The sequence below is a fragment of the Amphibalanus amphitrite genome, unplaced genomic scaffold, assembly GCF_019059575.1.
Source record: "Amphibalanus amphitrite isolate SeventyFive unplaced genomic scaffold, NRLGWU_Aamphi_draft 001052F_arrow, whole genome shotgun sequence".
Lineage (NCBI taxonomy): Eukaryota > Metazoa > Arthropoda > Thecostraca > Balanomorpha > Balanidae > Amphibalanus > Amphibalanus amphitrite.
Window position 1 is genome coordinate 177,044 of NW_024882546.1, and position 25,392 is coordinate 202,435.

Genomic DNA, 25,392 nt, shown 5'->3' on the forward strand with positions numbered 1-25,392 from the left:
TCGGTTCGAGCGGCGACAAGATCTCCAGTCCTTCAAACTCGGAATAAAATCACAAACCATTTATATTTGCCACCGGTAAAATAAATAATTTCGTGCAGCATTCACAGCAGAACCGACGTGCTTGGCACTGTACGGCCCGAAGGCGTCCGATTCTCCCTGCAGGGGGCGTTCGCAGCGCCAGACACCCGTGTAAGATCACTAGCCCCGTCACCGTCCCGGCAGGCAGGCACGCCACAAAGGCAGACAGACATACACACACGGAATTTCCCGCTGGTACAAGGCGGTACTGACAACACCGGACTAGAATAGGACAGGTAGAGACTGGCAGGGGTTACGCGTAGAGAAGCTGTCTTAGTTAGCTGCCGTAACAGTGTGGACGGACGGCCGCAGTCCTGTCTGACTGGGCCTCTGACTGGGCCTCTGACGGTGGGATGTTACCGCCCGCTGTCCGGCCGCCGTCCCGGCTGCGGCGGCAGGCCCTGACGGTCGAGCAGCGCATCGAACCGCTCCAGGTACGGCTGCAGGTCCTCTGAGCAGACGTCACTGCCGGAGACCACCGATCTGGGAAGGCAAGGGGCAAGGGGCAAACGTCAGTGGCAGTGATGAAACATCGCTCCAGTGATTACCTGGAGCGATAACCGGAGCGGGGGTAAAGTCAAGAGTCTGTGCTGTGAGGAGTATCGCTGTCGGCCGTGGCGTGGATCAGTATTCGCTTCATTTGACGCTACATGCGCGCCGCATAAGTTGTCATCCCTATGTCAAGGTCAATCAAATAATATCAACCCCAATGATAAACATTGAACATGATCGTACCCTTCATTAGCATCTCACCTGACGTCGAACTGGACATCGGGCACCGATCGGGGACACTCTCTGACAATGTCACCCGACTCACCTGACGTCGAACTGGACATCGGGCACCGATCGGGGACACTCTCTGACAATGGAACCCGACTCACCTGACGTCGAACTGGACATCGGGCACCGATCGGGGACACTCTCTGACAATGCGTCCCAGCCGGTCGAGCTCAGCGTGCGCGTCGCACGACGAGGCTGACACCAGCGACACAGACGAGTGGGGGCGGGCCGCCGCTGGCGAGATCGGCCGGTCGACGCCGCCTGCCAGCGCTACGGCCGCCCGGCGACCTGACGTGGAGAGAGGGAGGGTCACACAGGGTGTAGTGGGGAGAGGGTACGAGCGTGGTGGTATGTCGCGGATCCCAATTTCCACCGATCCCCATACACCCCTGTACTCTGTACCACCCTGTTCTAGCACAGACCGACTAGACGGATTACCACGGTCTTCCCTGCTCCATCAGCCCGCCAGTACCATCCTGTCCCAGCATTCCCCTCTACATTCCCATATCGTATCTAGTCAACCACCATCTCCCTGTCCAACCGGATTCTCCGTTGATCCCACACGTCCTCCGTCCCATCAGTCCCTCTCATGACTTTTCCTGTGCCACCAATCCCTCCATGTCCTCAAATCCTGAGCACCAAACGCACCTGATTTCCATCTCCCGACCATGAAGTTCATCCTCCGTACGGCCACGACCACCCAGACCGCCGCGCGGAACTTGGCCGCCGGCGAAAGGTAGCGGCGGGCGTCCGTGCGGAACGCTCCGCCCGTCAGCTCGGTCATCCGTCTCAGCGTCAGCACCTCCGTCTCCTGATATCCACCCAGCAGCACCATCAGATACCGCTTCTGCCAGCAGAGCGCGCGCCGGTAGCTCTCGGCGCGCAGGAACCGGCCGTACGCGTACTGCAGCCGCTCGTCGTCTCCATCGCCGACGGCCGGCGCGCGGCGCAGCCGCTCCTGCTCCGTGTCCAGGCGCGCGATGCGCTGCTGTAGTCGCTGGCGCTCCTGACTCCAGGCGGCGCGCTCCTGTTCCAGTCTGGAGCGCCACGGGCCGGAGTCGGCGGAGGGAGCGTCGCCGCGCTGGCCCAGCTCGCGCTCGAGCTCCGAGACGCGCGAACGGAGCCGGTCTACCTCGGCGTTCATGTCGGCGAGACCGGCCATCTGGAGAGACACAAGGGACGGACGGAGAGGGCCGGGGCAAGTTACAAATCGCAGAACAAATCACCGCAGGCTATCGACCACAGAACACTTCCCTACACGATGATCGAGTAAACGCATATCACAAACGGCATTTGTACTCAGCATCGGCCACGCCACCATACTGCCTGTAATGCGCAACTTCCTTTGTTCGTGTATTCTGCGGTAGTTCAATGGCCAGACAACAAAATACACCAACACTGATGGCTGCCAATGATATGGGAATTGGGATGGGATTGGAGGGGACGGAGTCGATGAACACCACACACCACAACACAGGATGGACTCTGTACGACCAATAAACCAACAGACAATATACACCAACACAGTTTAAACACATCACCGCCGTGTCTCGTCTCACCTGCTCCGGTTTCCGCCTCACCGGGGGCTGAGAGGAGCCGCCGCCGCCGGCCGCTGCTGCCTTCCCCTTCAGTCGGTCCCGGAGGACGGCCAGCTCGGTAGTTTTCTCAGCCAGCTGTGCACGAAGTGTTCCCAGCTCTGTGTTGGCCGCCGTCAGCTGAGGCGTACGGACGGCAGTTAAAACGGTGAAAATGGATCGTAGGTGTATTACCAGTTACCACACGGTTGGTGGTGGATGCTCCAGACGTCTCTAGTGACAAAATGTATTCACGCCGACAGACTGATCCATTTAACACACATCCCGGGAATAAGATAAGCCAGAAAGTAAGTGGAAATAAACAAAGCTAAAAATACGAATTTCCAGGTGCCACAGCACAACCGTCCGGCGTTCTCCGTAATTTGCAACAGTTTGTATGACCACATCCAATAGCAGTTTCGTTACACTTTGACGTCAGCTGGTCTGCTGCACTCTCAAAGTCCCTCACTTGTCAACTCTCGAAACGTTGGTAAACTGCCCTTTCACTTAGCAGGCTGCCCCTCCCCCTCTCTCATTCCGCAGACTCTCTCCCCTTCCCTCCTCACCCAGCAGACTTCCCTCCCCTCCCCTTCATCCCATCCCCTCCCTCCCTCCCACCTGTGTTTGCAGCCGGTGCGCCTGGAGCCGCTGCTGCGCCGCCGCGCTGCGCTCCGTCTCCAGCTCCGCCAGCAGCCGGCGCCGCTGCAGCTGCTCGGCAGACAGCTGGCGGCGCAGCTGCACCAGCTGCTCGGCAGCTGGCGGCTCGGCCGGCCGCTCCGGACCGTCACCGGAGCCGTCCGGGGCCGGCGGCGGCGGGACGAGCACGGGCGGCGGCAGGGGAGCCGGCGATGGCGGCTGGGGGGAACATGGCGTGCTGGTCAGAACCACGCGCGACACGTACGGTGTGGCGCAATGGCACACCTAACACGAAATTTACCGTTGAAGAGACTTTATATGAGGAATGCCGAACGCTTATCAGTTGCTAAACGCATCACTGTTAACACCCGCTAACACCAAGCATGACACCGCGTAAATCATACGCTTTGTATCTCCACTACACAATAGCCAATCGATCAAACACCGGCAAAGCTAGCTGCTCTTCGTCCCACACCAACCGACCTGTCTCTCCTGCTGCTGCGGTGGCGCTGGCGATCTGCGTCCGTTCACCCTTCGCTGCTGCTGCTGCTGCTGCTGCTGCTGATTCTGGTGGTCTGTGAGCGCCGCCGCCGACGGCCACGGCTCGATCTGCAGCCGCCCGCTGGTGATGCGCAGTTTGGACTGGTGCTCGGTCTGCAGCCAGCCCTGGAGGGTGTCCACCAGGGCACGCTCCTCCCGCAGTCGCCACTCGAGCAGCTCCACTGCAGACAGAGCGTGGGGTTGATGGGTGAGAGGTGTGGCAGAAGGCAGGTGATGGCAGCTACTTAAAAGATATGCTGTATTGAAAGATACATAAGCAAGGGGCAACAGTCACAGAACAAATTCACAATTGCTGATATCAATGACAACGGCGAACAAAGTTGCACACTCCCGCGATAAGGCAAATGATGACAAACGCATCATCATCACATGGAGCAGCCGCCGCGATTTGAATCCCCTATTACAAACTCTGCTGATCCTAAGAAGCCTGCTGGCGGTCTCCCTCAGAGGTCCCTCGGTACCTTTCTGCCGAAGCTCGTGCTCCGTCTGCCCCGGACCGCCGTTCGGTTGCTCAGAGCCGGCCGAAGAGTCTCCGCCACCGCCGAGGCTGTCCGGGACTAGCAGAGCGGGAGAGTGGCTCCGAACGTAACGCAGCTCAGACAGCGTCAGCACCTGCGACAAACAACGGAAAAGGAAAGGTTCAAAGGTCACACATTATTGCTATATAGAAACAGTACAAACAATATAAAATGCATTCCTACATAGTTTTCAGAATGGTAGTGCATGCATTTTTCGATTTCAGTTGAATGTTGGCTTTTTTGGCTTCTTTCCAGCTAATCACTTTCATCTTGTGTTGACATATAACTGTCCTTTATCTATATAGCTCTTACGATATCACGCTACGGCCCGTGGCCGTCTCTATATTTCACCCACCTCAATGCCCTCTCTGTGCACCCTGTCGAGCAGCGTCTGGAGGCGGCGCGGCGCCTCCCGCTCCGTCTCCTCCATCTCCCGTGGCTCCAGCAGGGCGGTGAGACGCATCTCCAGCTGCCGGCGGCGCCGCTGTTCGTGTCGCCAGCCGGTGGACAGTTGGTGACACCGCTGCTGCAGCGACTCGCACCGCTGCTGCCACTGCACACACGGTGTACAGAGTGTGGAGTCAGATGGACCGACTAGTACGGCGGGCTGAGTCAGTCTGAGGCGGGAAACCATAATCATAGCAAACACCACTTAAAAAAGACGCAGTACTACACAGCTCTACATGGAAAATGAAACATTTATTTCAATCGGTTTGCTATTCTGAAGGTCGCGTTTTTTGTAGCAAATGTGATCCAAAGTGATTCAGCATACAAAGATTATTTGGTAATAGGTACGTCGTTCAGCGGTAGAAAACAAAACAAACACGAGTGATCTCGTTCGTACCCTTTTTCAGACCTATAGCCGTCGTTCGTTCGGCCCCACTCACCAGTACGTCCGTGTTGGGTCCGGGACCGGGATCCCTCTCCGGTCCATCCTCAATCAGAGTCACCGACCGACTCGAGTCCAGCACCGCGCGGGCGCCGCTCAGAGTCACCGTCTGACTCGAGTCGAGCTCAGAGGTCGGCGCGGCGGTCAGATCGGAGAGACTGGAGGCTGACTCAGGCCGCGGACATTCGGCCCGTCTGAAAACGATCCGGGGTGCGTCACGATTGGAAACAGTGTCGTGACAGAGCCAGTGGTGATAAGTAGATGACACCGAGGACCTCATATCATGATCACACATAAAATTTTACGAAAGTACAAAGGCTAGATGATAAGGAGCAGCAGCTACGGTTATATTTTCCCTGAGCTGCCAGATACACGTTACGATATATTCATTAAAGTGGCCAGCTCTTCTTAAATTGATTGGGAAAGGCGACTTTTCAAGTCAATGCATCAATGCATAGCAATTCAGAGGTTCATACCTGGTCAATTCCGGTTCCGGCAGCGGCGTGACGCTCCGGTCCGACTCAGGCTCGGCTCCTGAGCGACGGCTTCTCGTGAGTCTCTGAGATGACTGGGGCAGAAAAACAACAAACACAGTCAACTGACTTGACGGCACAAATAAATACCTAAATAAAAATCACAATCGGTAAACAAAGCTTGCCAACAAACCATTGGAGACGGTTCGATTACACTACCGATCAGTCAAATTACTGGACTAGGGTTCAGAATCGACGATGTTCCATTTTACAATTATATTTTGGTTGCCATTCCACCTCCCAGCGGTACCGGTGGCAGCGCCTTATTTACGTCTCATGACCCACCAAATCGTTCCCCTCCCCAGTCCCCGTACCTTCATAGCCAACCCACCCTGCTATGCCTTTCCCTCACCTGTCTACGTTCCGCCGCGTCGGCCACCGCTGTCGTCAGCCGATCAATCTCAGCCTGTCTCTGCCTCAGCTCAGTCTCCAGCGAGTTCACCTGAGCCACCAGCCTGTCCACATGTCCATCCCGCTCCTCCGCCGCTCTCTCCAGCTCCTCGGCTCTCTCCCTCAGCCGCTCTGCCTGGGTATCCCTCTCACTAACCGCCTCCTCTAGTGATGTGACTTTCTTCTGTAGCTGACGGCGGCGCCTCTCGGCAGTCGCGGCCTCCTTCTGTAGGCTCTCCACCCGCGCTGACAGATCCCGCGCGTGCTCCTCTCGCTCTGCGGCCGTCCGCTCTGCCTCCGCTAGCCGTCCCTGGAGCTGTCGCTCCGTGTCGGTGAGCTGGCCGGCTGTCTGGCGCAGCTGCTCGTCCCGCCGCGCCAGCTCCGTCTCGGCGGTCTGCAGTCGGGCAGTGAGCAGCCGTTCAGACTCCTCTCTGTCACGCGCCTGGCGCTGTAGCTCCGCTTCGCTCTGTTCGCGGCTCTGGAGAGTGACGCGGAGCTGCGCCTCGGTCTGTTCGCGGGTTTGCAGATTGGCACGGAGCTCTGCCTCGTTTCGTTCGCGGGACTGGAGATTTGCACGGAGCTGCGCCTCGTTGTGTTCGCGGCTCTGCAGAGTGGCGCGAAGCTCCGCCAGCTCAGCCGACTGCGCCCGGCAGCTCTGCTCCAGTGTCTGGACACGATTTTGCAACTCCTGTTGGGACAAGGGTTAAGTTAGACGGGCTTCGAAAATCACTTCTCAATAGCGTACAGCGTATCAAAGCATATAAATGAACTGTCAACAGTGAAAACATACCTTTAACGCACTTTTTATTTAACTGCACTGCCGAATTTATGTTGCAAGTATCAACGGTCAGATAACATACAAGCTTTACCCATAAATGTTGGATACAAACCATTGCCGTTTGAGAAAAGGCAATGCTCAATTACTAAATCACCCTGTCACAAATCACGAGTCAGCACAACTCCCGATACGCATTATGCATCCCGGCCTGGCTTCCCACTCCCAGTTCCCATAGGCTGTCGTCACCACCAGCAGGTCGCATAAATGTCCGTTCGGTTGTCGCACATGCAGTCAGTCTTTGCGATGTCCATGCGCACACACCAGAAGTAGAGAGGCAGTCTGGTTGATTAGGTGGTACCGACATGCAGCGGTAACCTGAGTAGGATGGTCCAAGGAGATAGGAGAGACAGAAGGGTAGAAGGCGCTGAAATGTCACCCAACTGCGGTAGAAAAGAATACACGTTAGCACAAAGACACGATCGGAAATGTTAAACGGAAAAAACGACATAGCAGCTCACTTTAAACAAATTGGATCCCAATGCCAAAATACACTGAATACCCATTGACTAAAATTATGACGATCCATTGCTGCAATAAATTCACAGGTGAATGTTATAAGTTACGGTAAAAAAATGTTGAATCCGCAACAGCTCAAACAACAACACGCAAATGGCCACTTGGCATATACGGTGGATCGAAATGCGACCATCACTGTGGCAGTATTGCAGCCTGTCATACGCTCACATTGATAAATCTTGACTGGCGAAACCGCTGAGGCGCTGACGCTGAGAAAACTGCTACGGTCAGTTGACATGCACGCAAACATCTCGGTATAGTTAGTACACATTCAGCATGGCATATCACACAGACAGGCGATTGAGCTACTGTTCATGTTTGCACCGACCAAACACAGCCACACAGACAACCACATCACAGACTCCGTCCCCGTCCAGGGACCCGGGGTTCCCAAGGACCCATACCTTACTTTTTTTACTTAGACTTTTTCGTCGACTCCATCTAGTAAATGCAGGATCATTTCTGATCGTCTTCCAATTCTGATCGTCTTCCAATACCACACAAACGCATACATAACAACATATAAACGCCTCCAGTTCAGCAGTTCATTTTCATACAAGGCGACCTTCAGAATAAATATATCTCCGTAGTGTAATCAATAATCATCGGAACTCATCATCATCACTGATATCAAAGTAATCAAACAACACCAGTAGTTCTTCTGCCTTGGTGAGGACACTACCCTGTCCTCAATATTCACAGTAATCTACTCCGTCCTCCCCCATGTCCTCATTCCTCACCTCGTCGAGCAGCGAGCGGCACGAGGACTGAGAGTCGATCCCAGCACCGCACGTGGAGCCGGCCCGCTCCGTACCCGACTCGAAGGCCGATTCGTCTCCAGTCTCAGTGGCCTCGTCCTGTCGCCACATCGGTCAGAAATCGGGGCCGAACAGCACAGCATAGGTCTTTTACAGGCTACCACAGGAGGAGCGATATAAAATTATGGTTTACCTACCAACCAGGCCAGAGCTGTAACTCCCATGACCACCACGCGTATTTCATAAATATCGATATAGCACAAAAGCTAAAATGAATCGCTAAAATGGCTAAAACACATCAGGAAGCATTTCATTTTTTACGCATTAGTGGTCGGACTGACCTGGGCCCAATCTTACCAATACCGTACATTGGATTTGGCAGCACTGGCCGGAGTTTACGGCACTTATATCAAGTATATCCTTTTTATTTACATCCCGCTAATCTTGTCCAATGATTTGGATAGCGTGAATGATTATGGATGTCGCCTGAACGAACTGAACGTGAAGCGCATTCACGGCATTTAGTAAGATTGGGCCCTGGTTTGGACGTCAGTCAAACTAACGTGGTAGACGGAATGGCAGTTACACTGACCTGGTACACGGACTGGTAGGCGGACCGGTAGCTGGGCTGGCGCTCCGATGACCGCGGGCTGTGTAGCGGAGTGGACGCGGTGCTGAACGGCGGACTGTGCGGCACACTGCGCGGGCTGCTGTGCGGCACACTGTGCGCCTCACTGTGCGGCGGCAGACTGCGGTCGGCCGGCGACACAGCCGTCTCCGGCATCTCGGACATGTAGCCAGACGAGGCCGGCTCAGAGTCCGGACCGCGGCGGTCCGGCTCCTCCTGTCAGTCGCCGCGGTATGGTCCGTGCGACACGGTACGGCACGACGTAGTACGGCCCGTACGATACGGAATAGTACGGCGTGGTAAGGCCCAGCAGAGGTCGCAGCAACAACAGCGGAGGACGTAGCCGAGACAGCAGCGGCGGCGCCCGCCACGGTGAAGTTGAACCAGCCGTGGCGACAGTCGTGGCGATGGCGGTGATGGTAGCGGTGATGGCGGTGGTAGTGACGATGGATGAAGTCACACCAGGCACGAAGTAACATGCACGGAAGGACAGAGGAACAGACAGTACCCGGTAAGGTAAGGTAAGGTAAGGTAAGGTAAGGTAAGAATCAGGTCAAGGGTCAAATGCCGGAAGGAATGGGTAGTTAGTGTCGGTTACAAGCACACACTAGTACGGGGACCCGCAGTTGCTACTGTACAGCGACCCTGAGTAAATTGTCCCAGCACCCTCACAGGGAACAACGATAAGCTGTCAGAGGGCACGCACAGAAAACCTCACCTGCTCTTGTACAGGGACCGGCAGTCGATATCAATGTTATCGGTTGTTACTGGACAGGACAGACGGCTAGAGTTGGGGTTCATGTACAGAAGCAACTGCAGGTCCCCGTACCAATAGTAGTACCAATAGAAAACAATCCATAGAATGATACTAAATAATTGTTATTCGGTGCATACGTTAGTACGAAAGACTGAGAAGAGAGCATGCAAAGGACAGTAATACGAAGAAACTACTCAGAGATGTTACAGTCCGAGATTGGAGGCTGAGCCCAGCTATTTTACAAACTAACTCTGCTCCTGATGCACCCCTTTGTCAGTCCGTCAGTGAGTCAGTCGGGTTTATTGGTACTTGAAATGAAAGCGACGCAGAAAACCCACACGTAAGCACAAAGTCAATATTCTTGCGAAGACTCTCAAGGAATCATGCCGTAATCTCCGCGTTAGTTTCCCGGCCCGTTCACCTTACCTGCCCTCCCCACCTCCGACCACGTCTCACACCCCAGTCTTACCTGATGCGCGTGTCTCTGACTCCTGGCCAGCAGAGCCGAGGCCTCGTGCATCTTGCTGCAGGCGTCCAGCTTGTTGATCTCCATATCCCGAAGCGTGACGAGCAGCTGCTCCTCCAGCTGACGTCGATGCGGCTCCGTCTCCGAGACACCCTGTGATGCGGGATGATGTGTATGACGTCAGGTAGGGGACACAAGACACGTATCCTAAGTAGGATTCGACTTATGCTAGAATCTAACGTCATCTGATGACATGTAAGACATTCTCCGTAGCAAACAGGAGCCTTCCAGCTGATAGTACTAGGCCGGCGTGAGGCCGGCACGTTTCCTAGGCACAGAAAGCATTCATTCAGAGGTCACAAATAAGATTCTACGGAATAACGACTCAAGGTAGGTAATTCGCCGGGACAGAGCCGACAGTGTCGTCCACCTTTTGACTACACCTTGACCCACAGTCAGAAGCACACAAACCACAGATAGCCGAGTGTCTCACCTGCGCGTCCAGCCGCTGCTGCAGTTCCCTCTTCAGCCGACTATCCCAGCAGTCCTACAGCTACCCTCCAGCTAACTGTCTTACCAGTTCCTGCAGTTCCCCCTTCAGCAGACTATCCTACGTCCTGTCCACCTCAACACTTTCCATTCAGTTCCCCCTCCAGCCGACCGTCTCACCTGAGCGTCCAGCTGCTGCAGCTGCCCCTCCAGCCGGCGCCGCTCTCCGTCCTGCCCATCTATGGTCCTGCGCATCTCGGCCACCTGCGCCGCCAGCTGCAGCTCCGTCTCAGAGGCCGCCGGCGCCGCCTTCTGCCCGGACAGCTGGTCGACGCTGGACGCGTAGTCCTCGTCCAGTCGTGTCAGGATCGGGTCGAGCACCTCCAGTCGGGAGCGCAGCTTCAGCAGCTGCTGGCGGACGTGCGCCGCCTCGGCCAGCTCAGAGTCGCTCGGCTGCTTGAGGAGAGGAATGACGAAGTGGAGTGTCAGGGACGTTTCAACGTTTTAACCACACGCAGCGCCCAGGAAGTTTAATAAGTCACTTATCAAAAAAGAAAGTAGAACGTCTAGTGCCTTCCCTTTTTAAGCGCATTTTTCAGAGCCACTTTTATTCTGTGAATTCTTAGTCCGTCGATAAATAACGGATTTTATCCATATTCAGGGCCTAATAACATTATCGAAAATGAGACACTCTACATTGCAACTAACCAATTTTGTCATTGAAGCTGACTTCTAAAAGATGAAGTCCAATAAAGCTGCACCACCTACTGAAAACCACGTCTCGTCCCTCTTCCCTCTCACCTGTGGCGGGATGCTCTCCACCACCGGCGCCTCTCCGCTCTGCTCCCGTGGCGTCTGCTCCACATCCTCTCCCCGTGCGCTTCTCTCTAACTGCTCCTTCCTAGCATTCAACAGCTGTTTCTTCCTCGCCAATGCCGCGCGCAGGTTATGGATAGAATCCCCACTAGCACTGGAGCCTGCGACACTGGCCAGTTCCGAGCCGGCAGAGCTGCCGTGTTGAGAGGCTCCGCCGGCGACTGTAGGGGCAGAGTCCCAGCTGTGTTCCGAGCCGGCTGTAGGCGAGTCGGGCCGGGCTGGGACGGTCGCTGGCGAGGAGGCCGGACGACCGGACTTCTCCTGGGGATCGGTGGAGGGGCAGTGTTACTCAACGAAATAAAATGGAGAGAGAAAGAGGACTTGAGAGGAGGAGGACAGAGAGAAAAGAGGAAGGAAGCGGGGTGAGGCGAGAAAGAGAGGGGGCTTTAGAAGAAGTTGAAAAATCTGATCGGGGCTCAGAAAAAAAGAGCCAATAACCGACTAGGCGGGAATGTATTACTTGAAAGCACAATGATACTGCACCTGACAGCTAAGCAAGAATGGTCAATAACTAGTCCTACCCCAGAACGGATGTAGCATATGACAGTGATACCCCCCGCCCCCCCCCTGTCAACTCCAGCGCCTCCACCATACCTGTTTCTGTTGGACCATGCTGATGTCCGGCAGTGATAGGTCGCCGGCCGGGTCCGATTGGGTCGAGGTGGCCGCGCGGCGCAGCACCTCCGGGCTGGGCTGGTGCGGGTCCGAGAGACGACTGACGCCGCTCTGGTGGCCCGACGAGCGGCTGTCACCGGCCGACGACGAACGCTGTGCGGAGCAAAAGGCGTGGTTACGCATATACGATAGACACTACATGGAAAGCAGTGACGGGAACTTTTTAGCATGGTGAGCGACCGTTTTTAGTGCAATAAAAACATCCAGACAAAACATGCCAAAATGACGAAGCAAAAGTGTTAAGCATATACTTGACAAGAAACTAAAAACCATCAGAAGTCGAATAATAAAACAGGGACAACCCAAATTTTTAAGCACGCTTAGCCCTCGCCGGCACAGGGGGGTTGATGCCACCCCCCCCCCCTAAGGTTTTTCGCGAATAACTCGCGTAAAAAGCGGCCGATCGCGACGAAACTTTCAGTACCCTCGCATTGATCAATTTTACACCTACCCTGAAAATTTCATGACCCTGACCCCAATGACCTTTGACCTGTGACCTCTTTTCTGTGACCATGTTTGGCCGAAATCGCGGTTCGGCGCATGTTGGCTCGCATTAGCCGCGCGTTTGTAAGCTTTTCGTGGTTTCAAACGTTCAAACATGTGATTTGATGCTGCTCCCATGCATTAGGGTGGGTGTCAAGGTCACCTGAAGGTCAGGTCAGGTCATTGACCTTTGGTGACCTCGGGTGACCTCGGTTCACTTTTTCGAGTTTTACATGTTTCTAGGCTAGTTTTTGGAGCTGAATTCGAATTTAGCAACCATTTGAACATTTACGAAGTAGTTTTGGTGCCTTCGTAACATGTTACGAAGCTGTCCGAGGCGGTTGACACGTATTACGAATACCCGTCACAACCCCTACCGGTTGACCTGACCTGACCTGACCCGACCTGGTCTAAATGCTTAGACATCATCTCTGATCAAAACTAACACGATATTCGTGATCAGCACCCCGGAAAACCACATAGCAGCCACACTTTACGACTTTCTAACAGGTCCCGATTTTCCCGGTTTTCGGGTCATTGACCTGACCTGGAAGGTCACCCGATGACCTAGGACCTTAAAATTGGGTATCATCGGCTTCCTCTCGTGACGGGCAACACGCTCGTTTTTTCCGCGAAGCTCTAGCTCGATCGGGGGCCAAACGCGAGGGGGGTCGTACCAACCCCCCTTGTGCCGTCGAAGGACTCAAAATGGCCTGTGCCGGCGAGGGTTAAGCTTCTCCTAAAAATAAAAACATAAACGAACACGCCTAGACCCGCAACACCGGCAACAGCAGCAGTTGGTCCGCATGCCTCTTCCTCTCGTATCCACTCACCATGGAGAGCTGTGTAAGAGTGCGTACATTCTGCTCCAGCTCATCGATCTGCACGTTCTTATCGGAGAGGAGTCGTTCGACAAACTCGGGCAGGTTGTTCTCCCTCAGCTGGGCCATCAGCTCCTGGTGCTGCAGCTGCAACATGGGACAGACGAGGGGATGTCAGAGAGGGATAGACGAGGGGATGGAGGGTCGGTATTTGGGCGATGGGCTGTGGAGAGGTGGACAAAGACGGTGTGATACACAACAGCGCAGTCACGACCGCACTGTCCACTACAGAATGCCAGAGATTCATAGAACAAAATGCTTGTGATCTGTCTTGTTGAAACTCAATTAAAGTTGCATTGTGCCATTTAAAGTGTAAAATAGAATTCCCTAGCAAGCATTAAATACACGACGCCGCCGAAAGATCGTAGACCCAACAGAAATAGATGCACCGACCCACGGCAATTACTATCTAACCGCGAAGCTTTCCAAATTTCAACACCACTTTCCACACCGTCCCCATCGCAGTAACCGACCAACAACCTACATCCTCGGTCGGGCTGGCTATCGGCGAGCGTCGGATGGCATCCAACATATAGCTGCGCCGCTGGTCGGCGTTCAGACTCCAGGCGCGCTGGTCGGACAGACTGGCCGCCGAGCGCAGTCGGTTGGCCTGCTCGGCGACCAAGCTGTCCCCCAGCTCCTGGCCGCCGCCGACCGGTAGCGCGCCGGAAGCCACCGAGCTCAGGTAGCGGTGCCGCTCGTCGGCGGCACGCTCCGTCCAGCCGCGCGCGTCGGCAGATGATGACGACACCCACTGGCCGATCATGTTGAAGAGCGACTCGTGCTGGGGCGGCGGTGGTGGGTCCGGTTCGGGCATGGCGCGTGTGAAGGTTACAGAGACGAGATTCGGAGGTCGGAAAGACGACGATCTCCCACAGTCGACATGCTAATTTTCTAATTAAATTTAGTTTACGTGAAATTTAGTATAGTGTATTAAACACGTGACGCTTATAAATTTGACCATGCAATTGCAATAAGTAGTAAAACATTAAGAAAAATGTTTAATTCGTTGCGCGGCTTTCGAATACGGTTAGCAAAATTGAAGTAATTTTGGCTCTCAAACTAATTTGACCTCGTGACTGTACTTCGTGTGCTCTTCGTTTCACGGACAATTCCTTCAACAGCTGAACCATGCTTAACTAATGGCCGCCCCACACTGGAACTCGCATGCGGGTTGCGGGTTTGCGGGTTTTGAGTTTGCGGGCATAATACTAATTCACAGAGTGACAAGACCGTTCCCTTATGATAACTTCATGAATGCAGTGAACCCGGTACACCGTCAGAATCTTACATATAGTCGCAATACCAGCGCAACGAACCAAAATTCGACTCAAACGAAAAACCCGCAAACCCCGCAGAACTCGCAGACCTCGCAGCGAGGAAAATCGCAAGTTGACTCAAAATCAGCTTTTGGAATGCGATGCAAGGTTGCTCTCAAGCTAAAAACATGCAGACTCGCTTGTTAGATGGTAGTGTGGGTCACTCAGCTTAGATTGCATTATTTGATTTTGAAGAAACCCGAAAATCCAAAAACTCGCAACCCGCATGCGAGGTCCAGTGTGGGGCGGCCTTAAGCCGAAAGAAAACTGTTTCGGTCTGCAGCTTCGCCTTGTCATATTCCGGCAAACGATCCCAACAGCCATCGGTAGCGCCACGGTGCCTGTATTCTGAGCTCGTCGGTCAGTGGTATGCGAAGGAATGACCAAAGCCGAAACCGGCAACGGAAACTGGCTTATTAGCTGAAGACCTTTTCACATTCAGAATGTAGTCTCACGCCGGGGCTGTAAACAAAACCATTCCAGCAGCCGAAAAGGCAATTATTATAATAATTGCCTTTTCGGCTGCTGGAATGGTTATCAAAGAAAGCAGAATCGATGCGCGCTGCATCAAGCCCGATCCAGACCTCTTCAGCATCGTAATGAGACCAACTGATGTTACCCACCACAGGGCAGTGCGTTCCGAGTCTGGAATCGGTTCAAAAACCCAATTCAGACCAGCGTTCACGAGTCCATCAGAGCAAAGCCTCCGAGTGCCTGAACCAGGCACTGCCTAGCACACCCAATATTCCTTTTCTCCTCTTGCGGGTTACAGCTGCTATTACGATAACGGACGTGGAGACTGTAAATGTTAGGTCCGAAACTAGCTGTGGAGATTGTGGAGACTGTAAAGCCATACCGAAACTAGCTGTCAACACACATACCTAGTCAATAAGGCGGACAAAGCTAGCAGCTATCCGAGTGAGGTCATAGGCTCCCCCACACTCTAACGTACATCGGTAGTGCTGGCGACGGGCGGCCGTCGGATGGTCTCCGACATAAACCGCCTCCTCTCGCTCGGGTCCAGGCTCCAGGCGCGCTGGTCGGTCACACTATCCACCGATCTCATCCGGTTGGTCATTTTCACAGCGTGCCGCTCGCCGAACTCGTTTCCATCGCCGGAGGTTAGCTGATCGGACACGACGCGTCCCATGTGCAGCCGACGCTCGTCGCCGCTCAGACCCCAGCCGCGCGGATCGGACACCGACGAGGGGTTGCGGAGTGCCAGGAGGTGCACGGAACGACCGCTGCTCGGCGGTGGGGGCGGCGGGGAGGACGGCGGAGACGGAGACGTCATCCTGCCCGCTTGGTGGAGCGACGAGGGTCAGAGTTTCAGGCTTTGCGGAGATATTCTTGATGTGGAAGATTCATCATTTCGTACGAAAAAATTAATGTAAACATACTGGATCCATAATGCGTTATGGTAACAAGATGAACAAGAGGAGATTCGGAGAACTCTTAATTTTGAAGAAACTAAGCGCAAATTTCATTATCACAATAATTTACACCAAAATATTGCAGCCGACAGGTCGACTCCGCGCAGAACCTCAAAATACATGGCGAAGGGCATTGCCGCAGACAAGCCACAAATGGCACAGATTAAGCGGCACTGACACAGATACTTCTCGCTCGTGCATTCTTTGTATTCATACCTCGGGAAAATAAGTTGAACCTTCCGACCATCCAACTTTACTTTCAATCGAATCACTTGTTTTCTTTTCGTTAGCTCTTTTTTTCTTTTAAATACTTTTGGTAGGTTTGATTTCGAAGTAAACCAACCAAAAGTACCCTCTAAATGCTCACTAGTATTGGACATTTGTTTTATCGGCGGATAAATTTTGTTCCTATATCATCAGGCTCGACAAAAAACAATGCGGAACCCCATACAACCGGATGATGGAGAAATAAAACGATCTCAACCACATACACGTGTGAATATATTCATCTTCCCTATTATTAAAAAGTCGTGGTCCCGACACCCACCTGCAGTTCTCGGTATTTGACGCGCAGAGTTCGCAGCTCGGCGGCGTCCCTGGGCGAGGCGGCCGGCGAGGTGCGCGGCGTCCTCTCCCTCTCCGTCTCCCTCTCCAGACGAGCCAGCTCCGACTCGCGCACAATCAGCTTACGGCGCGTCTCGTCCAGCTGACAGGACAGGTCGGCAAGCTGCCGGCGACAAACAGGGGAAGGGATGCCGTCAAAAAAAAAAAAAAAGAGAGCAACACACGTCTGCAGTGTAGAAGACACTTGGCCTACGACAGTCACAGACGATATGAGATGCAATAGACGGATGGAGCTAAAACGAAATGGTAACAAAACCCGAAAAAGAAGCAATTGTCATCCATAGCGTCGAACGCCCACACTTCAGCTTCTACCGTGTAATCTCGCTTCATTCGCGAGCTAAAATGTAGGTAGCAGTGGCTACATCTTATTTATGGGCTCGAACAGAGTGTGAATCCCTCAAGCACTGTGGTGTAGGGACTTGGCAATGATAAATGACAAAGATCAAGCGTAGGACTATGCTCGTCTTTGAGCTGGCCCGCACCTGTTTCTCCTTGGCCTTGGCCAGTTTGGCGGCCGAGTCGAGCTCTGCCTGCAGGTAGGCCAGCCGGGCGCGGCTGGGCTGGCCCGGGTCGGTGCCCACCTCCGCAGCCAGTCTGCTCCGCTCCAGGCGGGCGCGCAGAGCCGACAGCTGCAGCAGCTGGTCGGCCAGCTGCTGCTGCAGCTGTCCCCTCTCAGACACCAGGTCCTGAGGACGATGGTCAGAAGTCGGCGGTCAGAGGGTGGTGGGAGTGGGAGGGAGTACAAGGGAGGGAGCGTGCAGGGTGTTCAGATGAGGCACCTGTCAGCGTTGAGTCATATTCACACGCGTCTATAAGGAAAACGCTACCCACACAAGAAAGACAAAAAAAAAGAAGATAATAACAGACAAACATAGCAAATATGGTTGCGATTAAGTTCCGTACTGCTTTACGAATAAAGTATCAGAAATAGCAGACACACAGAAACACGATCAACAGCAGAAAATACTGAATGTATCAGCATCAAACTCGCGTATCTCTCACCAGTTCCAACCACCTATGTATATACTACCTCATCCCTTTCCGTACTGTCTGCCGACTGACCTGACTCATCAGACCTTGCCCCTCCATCCGTCCTGACCTAACCCTCTCCCCGCCCTGCCTTGCCCGGCCTCCACCCGCCCTGCCTTGCCCCTCCCCATCCTGACCTGTTGGCTGACCCTGGCGCGGCTCAACTCGGTCTCCAGGTGCCGTATCCGGGCGAGCGCCGCCTCCTCCACAGAAACCAGACGCTCCAGTTTGTGTCGGAGTCCGGCCAGGTCCTCACCGGCCGGACGCCTGTGGCACAGACAGCGGTGTCACCGGGTGACACGGGAGTTAGACGAGTTTATGGGATGGGTGCCCGTGTTCCACGAGAAGATCAAGTGTTACTGTGCAGATATCAGTGCCGTTTTAGAGGGAGAAAAATCTAATAGTCAGTCTCTTGAGCTTCGTTAAAGGTACGATTTCCAGCAGTGTCTTCACGTCACGATGACGATAAAAAATGGTGCTTTTCGACAACAGCTTTCATGATAAAATACTCCACTTCAGCCACCATTCCACCCACTATTCATGAACAAAGTCTCTCCTACCATCTCCCACGTCCTCGCCATGCCAAAAAGCCCCGCCCGGACACCGTTCAAACATTCCCGGCGCCGTGATCCACTGTCGACACTCACTGCGTTAGGTCCTGTCGTGACCCAGCCGGTGATAGCGTCTCTGTTGCTGACGAGAAGCTGTTCTCCAGCGTCTCCACACGCTGGTCCACGTCGGCCTCCATACGAATGATCTGTGGGTGAACGGACACGGCGGATGAGAGAACAAGAGAGAACCGCGGCGGTAGTGGCGTCAGAAGGCAGGGCTGACACGTGCTTGATGTTACGGAATCTGGACAGACTAGCGGCAAGAATGAGTAGATGAGAACAAAACTTGATGAAGACTTACAAAATACAAATGAAATGCTTATGATTGGAGGGATAGCTGGTGAGATAAGGGCAACAAACAAAAATGTCATTTTAAAAGAAAGCTTACAGAATATGATGCGTAATGCGTATGACCTAAATAACAAAGTTAAATGGAAAATAGGCAACTTAATTAGCAAGACAAAGGGGCCATCTGTAGAGGTTTATCTTTTCAAACGCCTGCAGCGCCTACCTGATCTCTCAGCTCCTGCAGCAGAGAGGGGCACACAGAGAGGGTGGTGGTGTCCTCACTGTCGGCAGTCGAGTTGAGACGCGGGGGAGGCGTGGCTCCGTCCGCCCCGGCCGGGTCTGGCCGGCCGGCGGTGCATCGGCACTCGGACAACTGCGGACAGAGACGAGAGGGACGGTACTTCAGACACATAACTCCCGAGAACAACAGCGTGGGGACTTCCGTCCAACTTTACTCAAAGGTCTAGGGTCCACACTCTTCATCGAAGTGACCGAACGTCAGTCGAAGGGAGACGCGACTCCGGAAATATCCGAAACAGACAACACACGGCGCATGGGCCAGAGTAGCTCCAATCGGGAAGCACTTGGATATCTTAGTTTCATGATTAGCTGATACTGAATGAGCAATGCATGGTACGTCTGTCTATGGTGTACAGCGGCTACCAACGCAGCTGCTGGCGGGTCATACCTGCGCCTGGAGGCGTCGGCTGTGCGCTGTCTGGCGATGCAGCTCCTCCCTGAGTCGGTCGGCAGCGGCTCCACCCTCGGCTGACCCCAGCTCGTCCACGTGAGACTCCAGAGAGCGGATGATGTCACGCAGGTCGTGGATCTAAAGAATGCACGGGGAGGGACAGACATTTCACTCATTGCTGGAAAACGCGTCTTTTTTTTTTTTTGCTTCGGGTAAGATATATTGGGTCAGATATGATCAGATAAATGTTTGAAAAAAGCGACTGGAAGTACAGCTGCTTATGATATGAATAGAATAACGTCATACGACTGGAAAGAACGAAAAAAGCGCCTGCCTCCGTCGCCAGCCAATGTAAAAGGCCGAGGCGACTCTACATTTCCACCGCCTCACACGGTACGGGGTGACAGTCTGTTCTCACCTTATTTACGGCCGCCTTCAGTTCGTCGCGCAGTCGGACCCTCTCCTGGTCTCCCTCGTGCGCCGCCGCCATCAGCTCGGCGTTCTGCGCCTCCACCGCCTCCAACTGGCAGGGGAGATCGGCAGGTCAGAGGTGTCAGATGTCAATAGCGTCGGATGTTAAATGGGTCAGTTGTCGGAAGGCAAGAGTCGGTGGGATGTTCCTGCCAATCAAAATGGCCAACACATGACGATCCGGAGGAAAAAACGTGCTAACTAATTCTCAACGAACATCAAATAATTTTCGTGAACGATTGTATAAAAACCATGCGGCGGGTATTTTGTTGTATAAGCAGCACAATAGCTTCAATTCAACTGTTGTGGTCTTTATGCCAGTCTCGTCCCATGAGCTATCACTGTGTCCTAAATGTGCCTTGCATATTCTCCCACGGGCCACGGGTCTAATAGTTTCTCCTTCTTCCAATTCACATTCACTCCTCTCCTTCCCTCTTCGCTCCCTCCCTCCCTACTCCACCTGTCTCCGTCTCAGCGCCTGCTCATCTCTCTCCCTCTCTCGGGCCGCCACCAGCTCGGCCAGCCTGGCCGTCTCCCGCCCGAACTCGTCCCGCTCTGCCTCCCTCTCTGCAGTGACCTCGTCCAGAAAGGCGCGCGTCGAGCGCAGCTGCTTGTCGGCGGCTGCCATCTGCCGGGAGAGATGGAGGTGAGGCGATAGGGTGGGCAAATGTCACTGTGGAAGACGCTACTCTGGGATAACGAAGGAACAATGTATAAATGAGAAGACCAGCTCAAGCGATTCTTCTGGAAATGATTGTCACTAGGAGACGCACGAAAGTCGTGATGCCTCCTTTCTCCCGCGGTAACCTGCTATCCCTCCCGGCTAAAATAAACATGATCCCATCATTGACGAAGCATTCAGCACCTTCCTCCCAATGTCGACCCGCTTGACCATCGCCTTTCGTTAAGCATTCCTCACTTCTGACGTGTATTTGTACCTATACATCCCTCGCATCTGACCTGCCAACTAACGTCCTCCATAGTCCACCTCCAAACAAGTGCCCGCACCTCTCCGGTGTTATCCATCACCTCGCTTCTCCTGCAGATTATCTGCTGTTTGGCATCCTCAACTTCACTCTCTCTCTCTCCCTTCTGACTTGCTGTTTGGCGCCCTGTCCCTACCCACCTGCTCTTTGACGTCCTCCACCTCCCGGTTACAATCCGCCACCATCTGGTCACTCTGCGCCGTCAGTTCGGACAGCAGTGCCTCCAGCTGGTGAACCCGGCTCAGCAGCAGACGGGAGTCGGCCGGGTCGGCGGGGGCAGAGAGCAGTGCCTCGGCTGGAGGTGAACAGGCAGGTAGGTGGTTATGTCAGGGGTGGTAGCAGATACGACAGCCCAGACGGGTCAGATAGTCAATGAAATTCTGAGGTGGTTTATATGTAGAATTCTGCACACCGTAAAAAGTTAAATATACGAACACGCAATAATTATACGAACTATACGAACACCGTACCGCGCATGAAATAAATCAAACTTAGTGCGGCTGACAAAGCATGCAGAGTCACATCACACGTTGTGACTCTGCATGACATTTAAACCCCCAACTCCAGCCAGGCATGAAGTTATTCAGTCGCGATCCTCACCTGCCTCCCTGATACACTGTAGGGTCACCTCGGGCGGCGGCGGCGCCGGCTGTCCGGCCGGCCGGCTCTCCCCCAGCGCCTCCCGCTCCTCGCTCTGCGCCCTGTCCTCCAGCGCCGCTACCCTCTGTCTCGCCGCCGTCAGCTCAGCCGTCAGCCCCTCTACCCGCCGGTCCAGCTCCGCCGCCCGGCGCTCTGCCCTCTCCGCCCGCTCTGCCTCCCTCTCTGTCCTCTGCTCTTGTCCGCCGGCCGCCGCTGCAGCCGCCGCAGTCTGGAGTCGCGCTGTGGCCTCCCGGACCGAGCGCTGTACTCGCGGTAGCTGGTGGCCGCGCTCCGCCCACAGGCAGACAGCCTCGTCAGGAGCCAGAGCCTCCAGTACCATCCGGTCAGTGGCGTCTGCCTCTGGATCGGCGGAGACCCCGGCGGGAGGGGCGGGACCGTGCAGCCGCTCGGCGGTCTGGTAGTACTGGCAGAGGGCGCGCACCAGGCCGCCCAGACGCTGCAGCTGGTCGGCCTGCTCCTCCCTGTGAAAGAGCCGAGAGGGGGCAGGGGGTTCTGTGTTCACAGCATCGCATGGGGTCTGATCAAGCCGCAGCAGTAGCAAGTTCATTAGCAAAAATCGGCTACAGTTTAGCTACGCGCGCCTCTGCAAACCTGTCATAACTTAACAGCAACAGCGCAAACAGGTACAGGCAGGCTGGCTTGTAAAAACCACGCAATCAAAAGCGAAATGGCAAGTCATGTCAAAGTACAGTAAAGAAAAATGTAATAATTCAGTTACGTTCTTCCTGGTCACTGGTCAGTTACAGATGAGCCGACATCAACTAAATGACCGAAATGATAAACGAAACGGATCCATGGAGGCAGAAGCTTACCGAATGATGGATCACTAAACTACGAAGTTCAAACCGTGGGCTCCAACTTTGAAGATAGTAACTTTAAATGCGTGACCTCTAAATTAAAAGATAAGAACTTTTCAGGTTTGTCAGTTACAGAGGTTTCTGAGAACTCAGCAATTCTATGTCGCTGCTTTTGTCTTTGCCTTTGTCACATCATAAGTGTTCTAAATGACAGGTCCAGTCGTTATGTACCAGCTTCTGCCACTCCCAACTGCCTTTACCAGCTCTAGCCCAGTCATTCCGGTCTTTACTCAACCTGCTCTTATCATTCATACCGCGTATTAGCTTCAATCATTCATACCTGTAAGCACAGCAGCTACATCCTATTTACCTGTCCTTGTGCAGCAGCTCCAGCTCGTCCCTGGCCACCTCCACGGTGGCGCCGCCGCCGTGCTCCCCGGCCGACCAGTCTCCGGTAACGTCCCACTATCTTATACAGCAGCCCCAAACCTACCAGTCTTTACACAGCAGTCCCATCCCTACCAGTCCTGTCTTTATACAGCAGACCCACACCTACCTGTCCTTGTGCAGCAGCTCCAGTTCGTCCCTGGCCACCTCCACAGTGGCTCCGCCACCGTGCTCCCCGGCCGACCAGTCTGCGGCTCCGTTCAGTCTGTCCCGCGCCTGCTCCAACTGGGGAGCGGCGGCCACCGCAGCGGGCGGTTAGATACGGCGGCACTCCAAAGACGCAGCGTGGGGCGCAGTGTGTGTGAGGGGGACGTGGTCCAAGGCAAGAAATCTGGTAATGTTACGATGTGAGCGTAGTTTTCAGGCCTTTCTCATTTTTACCCTTGCGACCACTCTTTCTCTTATATTGACCCTCGCCGGCACAAAAGGGAATCAATCACCTTCTCTAGTTTTTTTTTAACGCCTTTGCCTGCAGAGCGCGTGGATGACTTTGAAAATTGGTGTCGTTATCAGGTTATTCTTGTATGTAGACTGTATAAAGAATGACATTCTTACAATTCCTACCAGATCACAACAATCATGGCGTCACATGTCAGGCTACACGCAGCCGAAATCGTTTGAATTTGTAATATAGATGAGCATGACTTTTCACGGAAGGTTTCAAAAAGGCAAGCGTCCAGTGATATCTAAGTCAAAGTCATGCACGGTGGACGTCATTTTAGGGATGCAACTCAGCAGATATATTTTATCGTTATATTTTCTTTGAGCTACATTCACTTTATGGAACGCTGTTAAGGCCTGGCTACACTATGCGTTTTCTTCGTGCGTTTTTTGCGTGTTTGCGTGTTTTGCGTGATATCGTTCTAGAAAAAGGAACGATATTACGTTTTTGTGATGTTTTTCACCTTAAATTTTAGTTACATAAGAGTTATATTAGCTTTTGTATATAACCAAAGTAAAAATTATATTGTTTATAACTTTTTTCCTAGAACGATATTACGCAAAACACGCAAACCTGCAAAAACGCACGCAGAAAACGCATAGTGTAGCAAGGCCTTTACAGCTCAATTCAGGGAGAGAGCCTAGGTCCTATGATCCATTCGGGATCAGAGCCCATGAACACATCATATGACATGACACTCAACGTGTGTCAAGTTGCCTGAGCTGAATGGACCTCGACCTAGACTTGTTCCGAACCAACAGCATATTCTCACCGCGGCTATGAAAAGGTGTAAGTAATTAGTTTTCCTCTCCATTACAAAAATTCACTTTGAAGAAATTGACGACCTCAGAAGTCGTTAGTCGACCTGACAGTCTGAAATTTGGTACCTACCAGTACCGTTAGCCCTTTATCACGTAGCAAGCCATACCCTTGCTTTATGCTGATCTCTAGCTCAATTTCGGGTTAAACGCATCGGGGATCTTACCGAGTGCCAAGGAAGCAGAAAGGCAAATGCCAGCGAGGGTCAAAAAGTGTCGTCACTTGAACGATTTCTAATTTAACTTCACCTAACGCTTGCTCAGATCGACAACTTTTGCCGAGAGTGAGCTAATTCAAGATATTTTAGTACAAGCCATTGGTATATTACTCTTAGCACCAGAAAAACGCCAATTGCACTTTTAAGCATGTATTGACAATGACCATGCAACGAGCGAACAATACTAACTAGATAGGAGACAGAGCAGGCAGGCTAAAATACGAAACGCGTCTCACAAACTGCAAAAGAAACAAAACAAAAACAAAATAAATAACAACAAAACAAGCAAAATCATCACCAGAAATGATAAAAAGCGCGCTAAAAGGCACGGGCGATAGAGATAGATAGCCAAATAAGCATGCATTCATTAGTGGCACTGAACAATGCGAAGAGCAGAACGAGAGGATAGTGGCAGGATCAATGGTTGAGGAGTAAGATAAGTGATACTCTCGTCATAGACCTAGGAGAAAATGTTGGTCCACAACTGTATCAAATCGACTTTTTCATTTAAATACTGATATTTTGTCGTAATTTCGTCCAACAGAAAAGGGTAATAAAATAAAGAATAGATCGTATATGATACTCACGCCACACTTTCGACTGAAATGCTCGCCAAACACCCACACAAAAAGAAATCTCTCAATAGCAACTACACCCCAAAGCAAACCAAGCCGGTCCGCCGACTTCCCTGTCCCTCTGGCAGACACACACAATATTCTGTCAGCACCATGTCAGTCTGTCACCGTCAGCTGTCACCTGACACACCTGCAGTAAGTGCAGACGCAGCCCGTCCAGCTCAAAGGTCAGTCCCTCACCGGCCGGGCCGGGCCCGGCGGCCAGCCGCTCGCGCAGAGCCTCCACCTCATCCGAGAGGGTGTCCTGAGCAGTGGTGGTAGCCCCAGAGGTTAGTAAGGCGGAGTACCTATGGACGGCAGCAGCCCCAGGGCGGCGGGATGGGGAAGGTGGGAGGGTGTCCTGGGTGGGCGGCGGTAGTCCCAGTGGTTAGTGTAGCGGACAGGGAGGGTAAGATTGCAACCTGGGTGGCCGCGGTAGCAGTCCCAGGGGTTAGGTGTTTGCAGGCCTTTGGCTAGCACCCTCAGCAGTTAGTGTAGCGGGAGATAAATGTTCAGCGGAAGGGGGGGGGGGTCACTTGTTCTGGAAAAAGGTAACGGTTTAAGTAACAGCAGAACAATTATAGCAGAAAGGTGAGAGGAGCTGCCTTCTAAATTTCC

General features: G+C 53.3%; 1 protein-coding gene across 1 annotated transcript in view; it reads right to left on the bottom strand.

The window, feature by feature from the left end:
• Positions 1-44: 44 nt before the first annotated feature.
• The window catches only part of LOC122369582 (A-kinase anchor protein 9-like), a gene marked incomplete at its 5' end in the record, with an annotated part of 67,445 nt that continues 42,097 nt past the window's right edge, over positions 45-25,392 (bottom strand). Inside the window, 28 exons of the mRNA XM_043344426.1 lie at positions 45-561; positions 960-1,146; positions 1,507-2,020; positions 2,418-2,573; positions 3,051-3,287; positions 3,552-3,790; positions 4,091-4,241; positions 4,503-4,700; positions 5,035-5,230; positions 5,513-5,604; positions 5,922-6,647; positions 9,926-10,075; positions 10,592-10,864; positions 11,213-11,548; positions 11,882-12,055; positions 13,279-13,413; positions 16,626-16,805; positions 17,185-17,388; positions 17,869-17,998; positions 18,379-18,488; positions 18,854-19,003; positions 19,319-19,459; positions 19,740-19,844; positions 20,253-20,420; positions 20,919-21,073; positions 21,379-21,899; positions 22,792-22,907; positions 24,926-25,039. Coding sequence (XP_043200361.1) covers positions 435-561; positions 960-1,146; positions 1,507-2,020; positions 2,418-2,573; positions 3,051-3,287; positions 3,552-3,790; positions 4,091-4,241; positions 4,503-4,700; positions 5,035-5,230; positions 5,513-5,604; positions 5,922-6,647; positions 9,926-10,075; positions 10,592-10,864; positions 11,213-11,548; positions 11,882-12,055; positions 13,279-13,413; positions 16,626-16,805; positions 17,185-17,388; positions 17,869-17,998; positions 18,379-18,488; positions 18,854-19,003; positions 19,319-19,459; positions 19,740-19,844; positions 20,253-20,420; positions 20,919-21,073; positions 21,379-21,899; positions 22,792-22,907; positions 24,926-25,039 — 5,985 coding nt within the window. The remainder of the gene's footprint in view (positions 562-959; positions 1,147-1,506; positions 2,021-2,417; positions 2,574-3,050; positions 3,288-3,551; positions 3,791-4,090; positions 4,242-4,502; positions 4,701-5,034; positions 5,231-5,512; positions 5,605-5,921; positions 6,648-9,925; positions 10,076-10,591; positions 10,865-11,212; positions 11,549-11,881; positions 12,056-13,278; positions 13,414-16,625; positions 16,806-17,184; positions 17,389-17,868; positions 17,999-18,378; positions 18,489-18,853; positions 19,004-19,318; positions 19,460-19,739; positions 19,845-20,252; positions 20,421-20,918; positions 21,074-21,378; positions 21,900-22,791; positions 22,908-24,925; positions 25,040-25,392) is intronic.